Source organism: Peromyscus eremicus, chromosome 2 (genome assembly GCF_949786415.1).
Source record: "Peromyscus eremicus chromosome 2, PerEre_H2_v1, whole genome shotgun sequence".
NCBI classification, from domain to species: domain Eukaryota; kingdom Metazoa; phylum Chordata; class Mammalia; order Rodentia; family Cricetidae; genus Peromyscus; species Peromyscus eremicus.
The window spans coordinates 135,776,848-135,789,796 of NC_081417.1; the positions used below are offsets into that span (position 1 = coordinate 135,776,848).

The 12,949-nt window shown below is 53.1% G+C and overlaps 1 protein-coding gene across 1 annotated transcript; it reads left to right on the forward strand.

The window, feature by feature from the left end:
• Window positions 1-854: 854 nt before the first annotated feature.
• Fhl3 (four and a half LIM domains 3) lies at window positions 855-9,315 on the forward strand. Its single transcript, XM_059256105.1, has 6 exons — window positions 855-1,011; window positions 5,432-5,608; window positions 5,700-5,874; window positions 7,077-7,246; window positions 7,332-7,545; window positions 7,631-9,315. The coding sequence occupies exons 2-6, from the start codon at window positions 5,453-5,455 to the stop codon at window positions 7,783-7,785; spliced, it is 870 nt and encodes a 289-aa protein (XP_059112088.1). The 5' UTR covers window positions 855-1,011; window positions 5,432-5,452; the 3' UTR covers window positions 7,786-9,315.
• Window positions 9,316-12,949: the final 3,634 nt, after the last annotated feature.

Sequence of the window (12,949 nt, forward strand, 5' to 3'; positions counted from 1 at the left end):
CACCTCTGCCCTCCAGATCTAGGCTATTTATTCCTAGTGACAAGCCTGAGGATCCCAGGGGGGGTGGCCTCAAGGACCTGGATGGGCCTTGTGTCCCTAGCAGGCTCTAGTCCGCCCGCCCTTCCCGGCACAGGATAGAAGCTGGAGGGTCAGAAACTGCAGAAGTCCCCTCCCCTCTCCTTCACCACCCCTGCCTGCAGCAACAGAACCACTCACATTCTTCACACCCCTCCCAAGAAACCCAGAGCTCATGGAGCCAAGGATTGGGGTCTCCCTGAGCCTGAAAGGTCAAAACTATTCCTGGGGCACTGTAGAAACCTCAGTGCCAGGGCACACCTGAGGGTGGGGAGGTTGTTGCCTGGGCTTTCGCCACTCAGTTATAGAATAAAGCCCTTTGAAATTGAGGAGGATAAAGGCTCTTTCTCTTTAGCCCAAGTTTCTAGAAAATACCTTGATCTCCACTGGTAAAGCTATGCCAGCAGACTCAAACCACCCCCTCCCGCAGGCTGGATTACGGCCTCCTTCACAAGCTAAGGTTTAGGGTAACATCTAGGGATGAGCTAGGAAGAGAAGATGAGGGGGTTTGGTCCCCAGATGGACCCTGGTCCTGCACTCCTGGCCTGGGATCGCTTCCAGCAGTTCCCCTGGGTCCGAAGGGGCATGGGGGGGGGGGGGGGCGGGCCAGGCTGCAGGGGACGGGTAAGGCGGGGCCGAGAAGGTCGGAGCGCCAGGTTCGGCTGGGCCGGGCTCGCGGCAGGCAGGAGGGGGGCGGGGTCTGGCCCCCGCGGGCGGGTTGGGGGCCCGGGGGCGGGGTCCGGGCGGGGCGGGCCGGCGCACTTCCTCGGAGGCTTAGGGCCGCGCGCCCACTCGCCCACACAGTCTGTCGCGGCAGGCTACCTCTCCGCCGCTCCCTCGGTCCGCTCGGCCTGGCCCGCAGGTAGGAGCAGCCGGGCGATCGGCTCCCGGCCCCACCCACGCCCGCGCGCACCCGGCTCCCGCGCCCGCTTCGAGGTGAGCGTCCCCCGCCCGGTCTTCCAGCCCTAGTGCCTGCGCTGCGCTCGGCCGGGGTCGCTGCCCGGTGGCCCCTGCCACTGTCCCCTGCTGGGACACCTCCAAGCGCCCCGAGCTCCGGACCACGCGCGCAAGCACGGACCTCAGGGCTCCGCGCCCCAGTGCCGGGAGGGAACCGCCAGAGTTGCCGGGGGAGGGGACCAAGTTTGAACTAGAAAAGCTAGAGAGATCAGGAGGGTTGGAGAAACTGAGGCTCTTGGGAAGCCTGGTAGAACAGACAAGGACGCGCGCCCCAGGAGGCTACAGGAACCATTCAAACTAGTGTAGAGAATGGACCGACAAAGTTCTCGAGGCAGTGCGGGGACCCGGGCTCTGTAGAGCGTTTTAAGAAGCCACTGTATGACCCCAGGGAAGTCATTGCTAGCGCCCTTCCCAGGGCCTTGGAGGGCCCTGAGGCTGAAGCTTGTTAGACTGGTGCTAAATCTGCCTCCCTGAGGCCTAAAGAGACTTTGAGAGTCTGAGACGCTGAGAGACCAAGACTTGGCTGCAGAGGAATAGATATCCCCAGAGTGGGGGTCCCACTGGGACACAGCTCCAGAGATACAGGGACACCCCCACCCAAACACAAAGACAGCAGCCCAAGGCTGCTGAGAAGTGCCGAGTGGAGGCTAGAGTTCGCGGAAGAAGAGACTCCTAGGTGCACTCACTGACAGCTAGCTGCCTCAGGCCTGAAAAGGTGGAGGCAGAGCTTGGGGAAAATTGACTCTCCGCCAACCCATCCCCCAGGAGGCCGAGGACCTGAGGCTGTAAAGCTGAGCTCAAGAAAGAGCCCCATGTACACACAGCCACTAAGACAGCGCCAATTTATTTTTAAACTCGAATCTTGGACGCTCTGCTTCAGCCCTGGGGGACTCGGGGGTGAATGAAATGTTCCTCTCCTGCCCTCCGAGCAGCTGCTGGATCTGCTCCCTACCCCCCTTTTCCCTAAACTGCTTTGACTTCCAGGCCCTGTGGGGAAGAGGGGCGGAGAGTTTGGGGTTTGGGGGGGCTGGTTTCTCCCCTCTAGTCTCCTGTCAAGGGGGAAGGGTCTGCTCTGATTCCAACTCACAGCTGCAGGGCCTGGCCAGGGTCCTCCTGGACTTGGGGGGGGGGGCACAGTGCGAAAGGGTTGAGCAGTTGGCATGGGTAATTGGAAAGACTTCTGGTGTCTTCCAATGGCAGGGTTGGCAGCTGAGGAGGAGGAAAGCCAGCTCTAGTGACTCTCCTGTCTGTGTGTCCCTCGTGTACACCCCCCCCCCACACACACACACATATCACCCTTAAAGGCCGACTGCCCCTTCCACCATTACCAAAGCATTTCTAAGCAGAGTTACTCACTGGAGGACAGGACACTTCTGCTATCCTGAGCAGCCTTGGCCATGCCCCTAGTGTCTTGTGCTGAGCTCTAAAGAGGAGATAGATTCTGTCCTGCCTGCCTTTTGTGAGCTGTGATGCGGTGGTGGTATGTATATTTTGTGAATGACAAGGTGTCATACAAGTGTGTACACCATCTAAGATCTTTAGGGTTTCTCTCCCCAGCTACTGTTGGCCCCAGTGGTCCCCTCAGCTAGAGCAGAGGCTCAGCCTTCACTGAGACTCTCTAAGTCACGTCCCAGGCCAACCCCTGCCTCAGGTCTTCCTGAGACCCACTGTCTGTCTCCAGTAGGAGTGAGGGGCTTGTAGTAAAAAATACACCTGGCTACCATTTACCTGGGACTTACCGTCTGCCAGATGCTTTACAGGGATTATCACATTTATGCCTGACAGCAGTCCCGGAAGAGGGAGGTGATGTTATCTCATTTAACTAGATGGACTCAGGGCATGACAAGTATGTACCCAAGGTCACAGGATCCCAAGTCAGGTTTATATTTCATGACTCAAGCAAGCTGCTATACACTGAACACCATAGAGAAAAAGGAGTTCCGCCATTCAGCTCCAGGAAGTTCACTGGTATGTGTATATGGTACGTGTGTGTGTGTGTGTGTGTGTGTGTGTGTGCGCGTGTGCATGTGTGCACACGCGCACGTGCGTGTGTGTATGTGTGTGTATGTGGTGTAGAGATGTGTGCGTTGGTGGGGATAGCAGATAAGGGTCATCTGGGAGATCCACTGTCCCCTCTGAACCCTGCCTGCCACCAACCAGGAAGGAATAGAGACTGGCTCCCTGCTCATCCTTTTAGTGCTCCAGCCTTGTGAGGGAATGGAGAGAGACTGAGGAGGAACAGGGATAGGGAGAGACAGGTGGGCCTTGGTGGTGTCCTTCATTTTGTCCTCATTAGAACCATAGATTAAGGGATTGGGGGATTCTGGGAAGGAAGCAGAAGGCACGCCCATACCCTATTTGGGGTGCCTCATCTCAGCATGGTGACTGGCTCTGAGGGGGTGGATCCAGGGCTAGCCTGGGCCTGGGAAGGTAGCTGCTGCGGCTGCTGGCCAAATCCAGAAGGAAGGAAAGGACCTAGGGCACTTCCCAGTGAGCACATGGCCACAGGCCACCTGTATGGCCGTCCGATGTCCAGTGGCTAGCAGCCCAGGCAATCCTCAGATGCTGGGCCAGAGGAAACCAGGGTCTGAATGACAGGGAGGGGCGTGAGGAGGAGGGGGCTCTCTCCACCCTTCAGCATAACCTCTACCCTGAGGACTCTCCAGCTTTGGTGGCCTTGTGTCCTGCTTTGGGTGTGAACCCGGGTGTTCTCCCACTCTGTGGAAGGGAAAGTCCAAATTCGTAAGCCCCAAAGAGGCAGGCCCTCCAGGTTTGAGACATCTGTTGCCGCCTGAAGTCTGTACTCTAAGGCAGACCAAGGTGTTCTGTGAGAGTTTCCTGCTGTGCTTGCTGAGAAAGGCTGTTCCTTCATCTTAAGCCCAGTACAGCTATGGAGAAGGGGGTTGGTAAGTTCCTTTGTGCACCCCTTTAACTTCCCCCGGGCTCCTTTGCAACAATGGCATCCCCTTCCTGTGGGTCCGAGGGGATCTTCTTCACTACCCAGCCCTTGGAGAGCATGCTTCGCGGTGGAGGAGGGTGGAGCCGGGGAACTCTGACTTCAGGGCTGGGAGACTGGCATTGGCCAGCAGAAAAGACAGGGAACCCCACTTCCCTGCCCCCCTATTCTTCTTGCTCCTGTTCCAGAGGCAGCTGTGTGGGTGACCTCATCCCACAAACATGCTTTGTTCCTGAGAAAATGGAAAGTGTCTGAGGTTTGGTGGGGGGCTGGGTGTCTGCAGCAACAGCTCTCTGGGCTCCCCTTCTCTTACTCTCCATCAAGAAGGAGCCTGACTGGGGCTCCAGGGGCTCCTGTTTTCTCACCTTTCATGTCTCTGGCCTTACACCCTGGGGAATCAGGAAAAGTAGGTAGAGGCTGTCTGTCCAGATGCAGGGGAAGTACATATCATGACCCTGGGTCTTTGCAGAGCTACCAGTAGAGACACCTGGCGGAGGTGGCGGGGGGGGGGGGGGGGGGGCACACAGCCCCCTCTCTGTCTCCACTTCCCTGCTTGCCCGCCCCCAGGCATGCCAGGTTTCCCCTTTTTTCTCCCTCTAGCTGGCAAAAAGCTGCTGACATCTGGCCCTCTGCGCTGCCACAGCTGCAGCAGATGTTGCAGCCAAGACTGCCCAGGCTGGTGTGACAGGGACTCAGCAGAGGTGGCAGGGGATGAGGCCGAGGGTCCAGCTGGGAAGTCTGACCGTGTCCAGCTTGCAGGATTTCCTTCCTGCCTGAACCTAGGCTGAGCTCTCGAGTGCTTGCTTGGCTGATTCTCCTGGGAGGGGAGGCCCAACTTCTCACACCGCCATTCATCAGTCAAGCATCTCTCTAGCATTCCACTATTTCCTGCATCGGTGGAGAGTTGTGTGGGGCGGGAGAGCACACAGAACAGCCCATTCTACCCGTAGCTCCCCAGATCAGAACTCTAGACAAATGTCCCTGTAGCTAAACTCCTATGGTCCTATCCCAGGAGTCGGAAGGTGAGAGTTCTGTCTATATACAGTAGGGTTGGTGGCCCCCTGTCCTGGCCTTTGGCACCCTGGGGACAGTACAGAGAGTGGAAGCAAAACTCAGGCTGGGGCAGGAAATGAGTCACTGACCCAGGAAAAGCCCCCTCCCCCCAGATCAGCCAGGGCCTAGATAAGAAAACAACTTCTGCTTCCTGATTTTTTTTCCTGACCCCTTCCTATCCTCACAGTTAAATATAGAAATAAACACCCAAGATTCAAGCATGCACTGGACCTGAGACTCATGGGTTGGTTCCCTGAGCAGGCCTGTTCCCACCTGCTGTGATCTGGCACCTTCTATACCTCCTCTCTTCTTTGGATGCAAAGAGCTCTTGTCCAGGGCCATGCTAGAGCCCTTGTAGGTGGACTCTGCCCCATCTTGTGTTCCTAACAGGGTTTACTCAGCGTCACCACCATGAGCGAGGCATTTGACTGTGCCAAATGCAGTGAGTCCTTGTATGGCCGCAAATACATCCAGACAGACAGTGGCCCCTACTGCGTCCCCTGCTATGATAACACCTTCGCCAACACCTGTGCCGAGTGCCAGCAGCTCATCGGGCATGATTCAAGGGTAAGGTCCAGACCAGAAGGGTGAGAGTAAGTGCAGACTGGTGGGAGGGGCCAAGGACAAATCCACCAAGCCCGTGCTTTGTCTCCCAAAGGAACTGTTCTACGAGGATCGCCACTTCCACGAGGGCTGTTTCCGGTGCTGCCGCTGCCAACGCTCCCTGGCTGATGAGCCCTTCACCTGCCAGGACAGCGAGCTGCTCTGTAACGAGTGCTACTGCACAGCCTTCTCTTCACAGTGCTCAGCCTGTGGGGAGACTGTCATGCCTGGTATGTCCCAGGGCCTCATCCTGGGTTCGGGAACTGCCGTCTGAGCAGGGTCTTTGCGTCTGCCCGGCTCGTACTCCCATGAGGTTTGGTGTGGGTAGAGGTCTAGACACACTGTATGTTCCTGGAACATGTATGGATCTATTGTACATGTATGCTCTTGAGAGCTTAATGCACACAGGGATTGGCACACCCAGCTCTACACACAGAAGCTTGGCGGGTACCAAAACTGACAAGCTGAAGGCTTGGTGTGTATTAGACCAATAGGCCTAGTGAACACCTAAGGACTTATGTGCGTAGCAGCTGATGTACTTGACACACACACAGGCCTTAGCTGGTGTGAAGACCTGCATGTTTGGTACCTGTGAGAGCTAAGGATATACTGAGATCCTCAGGGCTGCTGCATTGAAGTTTTGTGTGCAGAGATCGATTGTACGCTTAAAATGTATGTTGTCCTGTATGCCTAATAGGTATGTGAGGACTTAGCATGTGTGGAGAGTGATAGACCTAGAAGATGCAAAGGCTTAGCATGTACTGAACCTGTCATTCCTAGGGCATTAGGCTTTGTGTAGGCAGAGTTGCCTGGTTAATGGGATCTTGCCTGAATGTTAAACTGGTATTTCTGGACAGGTAGTGGTGGCACACGCCTTTAATCTCAGCACTTGGGAGGCAGAGGCAGGTGGATCTCTTTGAGTTCGAGGCCAGCCTGGTCTACAGAGCGAGATCCAGGACAGCCAGAGCTACACAGAGAAACCCTGTCTAGGGGGAAAAAAAAACCAACAAAACAAAACAAAACAACAACAAAAAACAACAGAAAAACAAAAAACCAAACAAACAAAAAACCCCTGGTATTTCTGATATATAATGACTTATTTAGCATATACTGAAATAACCTGTATTTTACACAGAGGCTTGATGTATGTTAAGACAGTCCTGTGTGAGGCATGAAAGGTTTAACATTTATGCTTAGCTGCCATTGCCAACACTCCCTGGCTGATGTGCTTAGCATGTGCTGAACTGTCATGTCCAGTTTGGGGGAAGAGGTTGGCATATGTAACATGTATGGCGGGAGTCTTACTTCATGTGCATGGATATAACTCTATTGGGTTATAGAAGCAGTGGGAACAGCTTGGGGAGTAGAATTGACAGAGTGACCCTCAGGAACTCAGGACAAAGACTCTAAGTAGGATTCCTGTTTCCTACAGGGTCCCGGAAGCTGGAGTATGGAGGCCAGACATGGCATGAACATTGCTTTCTGTGCAGTGGGTGTGAGCAGCCTCTAGGTTCCCGCTCCTTCGTGCCTGACAAGGGCGCTCACTACTGCGTGCCTTGCTATGAGAACAAGTTTGCTCCTCGGTGTGCCCGCTGCAGCAAGGTGGGGGCTGGGCCTCTGAATTTAGGGTAAGACCTGTTGTGGGTGGGAATACTCACTCCCCTGCTGATGGGTGATGCCCCCACAGACGCTGACTCAGGGTGGAGTGACATATCGAGATCAACCCTGGCATCGAGAATGCCTGGTCTGCACTGGGTGCCAGACGCCCCTTGCGGGGCAGCAGTTCACGTCTCGGGATGATGATCCCTACTGTGTGGCCTGTTTCGGAGAACTCTTTGCACCCAAGTGCAGCAGCTGCAAGCGCCCCATCACAGGCGGGAGCAGCGGTGGCGAGGCCGCAGGTAAGGGCATGGCCGTGGTACTGGGTGACACTGAGGGGCAGCCGTGCCACCAGATCTGCAGAGCTAACCTCCACCTTTCCTCCAGGACTCGGTGGAGGCAAGTATGTGTCCTTCGAAGACCGACATTGGCACCACAGCTGCTTCTCCTGTGCCCGCTGCTCCACCTCCCTGGTGGGCCAAGGCTTCGTACCAGACGGAGACCAAGTTCTGTGCCAGGGCTGCAGCCAAGCAGGGCCCTGAGCCAAGGCTCCTGACTCTCCCCTTTCCCAAACTAAGGGTTCGAGACTATGGCTCCTTTTCTGAACCACTTCTGGGACCCAGCCCCTCCTTAGAATGGGCCTCCACCTGCCCCTGCACAGTGTGGAACACCCATGACTTAAACTCTCTCCCCAAGTCTGGACTGCAGAAATGGGTCCTTCCCCTCTATACTTTTTTTGGGTTCCCAGATCTAGCTCCTTCCCCAGATCAAAGCCCTAGACACCCCAAGCCCCCAAACCTGGACCTAGGCCTCCCTAAATCTAGACTTCTTGGAAGGTAGATTTGTAGGTTTCCTATGGGTGCCTGAGAAGTCCTCAAAGATAGATTGTACCCCAGTTTGACCTCATCCCCATCCCACCCCTATCTCTGGGCTGAAACTATCTGGATAGCAGATTAGGGGCTCCCTGGTTAGAGGGTCATAAGGTACAGGGTGCTGTCCAGCCTATGAGTACCGTTTCATTTTAGCTCCGTGTTGCCCAGAGGTAGGAAGGAGAGGTGACTCACCCTACCTCCCAGGTTCTGCAATAAAACTGTGGGGGAGCACAGGCCCCGTGTATTTGTCAGGAGGGTGAGAGAAGGTTCCTTGGCTGAGTCAGGCTTTTGTGAACCTCCTAGTGGGCGGGCCGTGGGTTGGGGATTCTCACCCCAGGAAGAGGATCCCCTTTGGCAGCCACACTAGTCCCTCTCTAGGTTGGCCGCCCTCCCCACTGCTGGTGGAGGGCTTTTTCCCCCTGGGAGGGAGAGAGGGAGGGGTTGGGAGAAGCGCCAAACAGAGCCAGATGGCAGTGGGTTTCTTGGTCTGGTACACGTCTTCCCCCACCCCAACAACCCTGCCCCAACTCGACATACAAGCACGTAGTTCTGATCCCCAGTTGGGCCCAGACCCTCAGCCCCCTTCCCCCTCTACCCAAGGATTAGTCGGGGCGGCTCAGGATCTGCTCAGGGCCGGCCGCACGTTTTTTTTGCCAAAAAAGGCAAGGATGCAGCTGCACGCGCCGGGGAACATCTGGATCCGATTCCCAGCATGAATGGGTCATGGCCCCGCCTCTTGTGATTCACTGGAGGGGGCGGGAGTGAGCCTGAGGGGCTGTCCCCCGAAGTGGGGCGATGGGGTGGAGCACTCTCCTGCTGGATGCCCAAGTCTGGGGTTGGCCCCTGGCCGCTGTCTCCGCGGTCGGACTGTGGCGGCAGGTACGCGCCCCGGTGGCTACCGCGGCCTCTGGAGGCGGAGGGCGGGGCGGAGGGGGCTGCCAAGAGGAAACAGTGAGAGTGCAGTATCTCAAGAAATACTCCCTAGCCCTGGGCTGCCCTTACTGCGGTTTCTCAGAGGTGCAGACTCCCGGGGCATCTGCCTGAAGTCGCGAAGATAGTCACTTGAAGATCAAGATTAATGCTTTATACTGGCAGCAGTTGGGCTTTACTGGGTGAGGAGGTTCTCAGTGTATAGCCCAGGCTGATTCTGCCTCAGCCATCAGAGACCTAGGATGGCAAGTGTGGGCCAATCTGCAGTAGTGGGCCTTTTTTTTTTTTTTTTTTTTTTTTTTTTGAGGCAAGAGTTTCTCTGTGCAGCTCTGCAGACCAGGCTCGCCTTCTGCTCCAGAGTGCTGGAATTAAAGGAGTGGGCCACCACCGCCCGGTTTGTAGTTGGCCTTTTTATTATATTTTGTAATTTTTAAAAATTTGATTGCCGTGGCACAGTGTAGAGGTCAGAGGACAACTAACTTATGGGAGTCAGTTCTCTCCACCACGTGGGGCCCAGGGGATGGAACTTAAGACTCAGGTGGCTTGAAGGCCAGCACCTTTCAGTGGAATCATGGCAGCATCCCCCGAGCCATATTGGCAGCCCAACATTTTCAACAAACTTTTATGAATGTCCAACGTACGTGCTTATAACAGTTGTAGGTTTACTTTTTTTTTTTTCTCATTCACTCTCCCACCAATCACTGTCTTACACACTTGCCTTCTCGGCTTCCTGTACTCCCAATTCTTGCTACAAGTTCAATAAACACTTGTTGAGGCAGAGCAGGCTAAGCTCAGAAGACAGCTGGGAAAAGGCCCAGCGGCCTCAAAACATAGGCTGGTTTGGGGAAGCACAAGTAATTCATTACGGAGGGAGTGCCAAGCTACCAAAATGGCAGGCCGAGCTGGGGTGGTCAAAAGTCAGGTGCCAACTTAAACAGACCTCACCCTGCTGGTGAGCAGCACTTGGAAATGTTGAAGCAGGGGCATTCAAGGGTCAGTGTGAGAAAGATCATTCTGGCTGTGTCTGAATAATGGATTAGCGGAGTAAAACGAGCAGGCTGCTCAGAACACCGGTGCTGTGGGCCAGGAGTGATCATGAAATGTGTAGCAACGGGAAGGGAAGGTGGGGCCTGGTGACTGGTTTGGAAGCAGTGTGCAGAGAGTGTGGACAGTAGCATTTAAGGGAGCCTTCAGACCTGAGGCAGAGTGAGAGAGTGGCGTGGCTTACTTAGGTCCCCTGCTCATCTCCGAGGAAGAGAGTCAGCTGTAAACGGTTTCATTTATCTCAGTATGAACACTTTTCAGAGTCAACATCTCAAGCTTAATTTATTTTGAAACTAACATAGTAACTACCTGCTTGGCACATGCCTATAATCCCAGTACTTGGGTGGTAGAGGCGGGAGTTCAGGATAACCTTTGGCTACATAGTGAATTTGGGGCTAACCAAGACAAAAAAAAAAAAAAAAGAAAAGAAAAAAATGGAAAGAAAAATAAAAAATGCATGTGTATTAAAGACAAAGGAAGAGAGATGCTGTATCTTGAGTATAAATAAAGAAAATTTTTAAGGGATTGGGGGATTTCTTTTTTAATGATAAAGCACCTTTTTATAAAGCATAAGGCCCTAGGTTCCACAGGAATACACATATGTATGTGTACACAGAAGTCAGAATAGGGCATCGGGTGTCCTCTTTCTCTACCTGTTCCTTTGAGGCAGTGTCTCTCCCTGAATCTAGAGTTATGTTTTCTTAGGTAACCTAGAATCTAGCAAGCCCCAGTCATCCTCCTGTTTTTGCTGCTTTTGGAGCTGTGGTTACAGAACTGTGCTGGGATGCCTCGCTTATTAAGTAGGTAATAGAACTCCAGTCGTTTGTTTTTTGTTTTGTTTTGTTTTTTTTTATTTTTTTTTTTTAAGATTTATTTATTATGAGCCGGGCGATGGTGGCGCACGCCTTTAATCCCAGCACTCGGGAGGCAGAGCCAGGTGGATCTCTGTGAGTTCGAGGCCAGCCTGGGCTACCAAGTGAGTTCCAGGAAAGGCTCAAAGCTACACAGAGAAACCCTGTCTCGAAAAACCAAAAAAAAAAAAAAAAAGATTTATTTATTATGTATACAGTGTTATGTCTGCAGGCCAGAAGAGGGCACCAGATCTCATTACGGATGGTTGTGAGCCACCATGTGGTTGCTGGGAATTGAACTCAGGACCTCTGGAAGAGCAGTCAGTGCTCTTAACCTCTGAGCCATCTCTCCAGCCCCTGTTTTTTGGTTTTTTGAGACAAGGTTTCTCTGTGGAGTTCTGGCTGTCCTGGAACTAGCTCTGTAGACCAGGCTAGCCTTGAACTCAGAGATCTACCTGCCTCTGCGAGCAGGATTATTTTTATTTCCTCTGTATAGGTGCTTTGCCTGCAAATATACAAGTACACAACATGCATGCAGTGCTCATAGGAGCCAGAAGAGGGCATCGATCCTCTGGAACTGGAGTCTTAACAGTTATTAGCTGCCATAAGGGTGCTGGGAATAGAATGTAGGTCCCCTAGAAGAGCAACTAGTACTCGTAAGTGCTGATGGATCTCTCCAGCCCCCCAGATATTTTTAAACAGGAGATTTATTGAGGTTATAATTTAGATACCATTCACTTTAAGCACTACAGCTCATTTCAATTTTAGCAAAGTTGGTAGAGTTGTATAACTATTGCCGCCCCCAAAAGGATTCCTTCTGTCCATTCTAAGTCACTTATCCCAAGCAACCACTCTCTCGTCTTCCCTTAGTCTCCATGGATTTGCTAATCCCAACATTTCATCTGAGCATTCTTTCTGGTTTTTTGTTGTTTTGTTTTGTTTCTGGTTTTCCAAGACAGGGTTTCTCTGTGTAACCCTGGCTGTCCTGGAACTTGCTCTGTAGTCCAGGCTGACTGGGATCTGTCTGGTGTTTGTTTATTGTTTTGAGATACGCTCTCACCACATAGTGCAGGCTGAGCTTGCTCCCTTCCTGCCTCAGTCTCCTAAGTGCTAGGATTACAGGTGTGAGCCACTCTGCATGGCTCCAACCCTGTTCCTAGTGCATGCTAGACAAGCTCTTTATACTGACGCACATCTCAAGTCTTGATGTGTTTGTTTGTGTTTGTTTCCTGAGACCTGGTCTCTCTAGCCCTGACTGTCCTGGAACTCACTCTGTAGACCAGGCTGGCCTAGAACTCACAGAGATCTGCCTGTTTCTGCCTCCAGAGTGTTGTTAATCTTTTTGGCTTATTCCTTTTCCTCCTGCTTTTAAAACGGGTAGCCTAGATCTCATTTCTAAGCCATCACTGTGGCCAACTGTTGTGGCTCATACCTGTAATCCCAACACAAGGGAGGTAGAGGCAGAATAATTAAGGACACAGAGAATCGGCCGGCCTGTGCTGAATAGCAAGCATTTCATTGCTTGACTAGACCACGTTTCCCTTAAAGAGTCCCCTGCTGATAAACAAAGGCTGTTTCCACATTAGAGTTTTGTTAAGAACAAAACCGCTGCCATTCTCACCATACTGACAGACAATAAAGTCCAGACAAGGGGAGAACATCACCAGAGGTCACACCCTGAAAGCTAGAAATTCCAGTTCCTCTTTCCTTTCTGTATCCTTCAACTTCTCGGTCCGTACTAGTGTCCTTGCCGGCTAGGCTGACCACAGCAAGCTCCAAGCAGCCAGTTGCCTCTCACCCTCAGCCTCCGGGATTTTTTATTTACTTATTTATCGGTTTTTCGAGACAGGGTTTCTCTGTGTAGTTTTGGTGCCTGTCCTGGATCTCAACCTGTAGACCAGGCTGGCCTCGAACTCACAGAGATCCACCTGGCTCTGCCTCCCAAGTGCTGGGATTAAAGGCGTGTGCCACCAACTGCCCAGGATTTTTGCCTCCAGAATTTTTGCCGG

What these genes read in the sequence shown, in the direction of transcription:
- Fhl3 (XM_059256105.1), top strand. Translation starts at nt 5,453, where the DNA reads ATGAGCGAGGCATTTGACTGTGCCAAATGCAGTGAGTCCTTGTATGGC. An exon ending in TCATCGGGCATGATTCAAGG is followed by an intron (nt 5,609 to 5,699) that starts GTAAGGTCCAGA and finishes TGTCTCCCAAAG; the next exon opens with GAACTGTTCTACGAGGATCG. An exon ending in GGTGTGCCCGCTGCAGCAAG is followed by an intron (nt 7,247 to 7,331) that starts GTGGGGGCTGGG and finishes ATGCCCCCACAG; the next exon opens with ACGCTGACTCAGGGTGGAGT.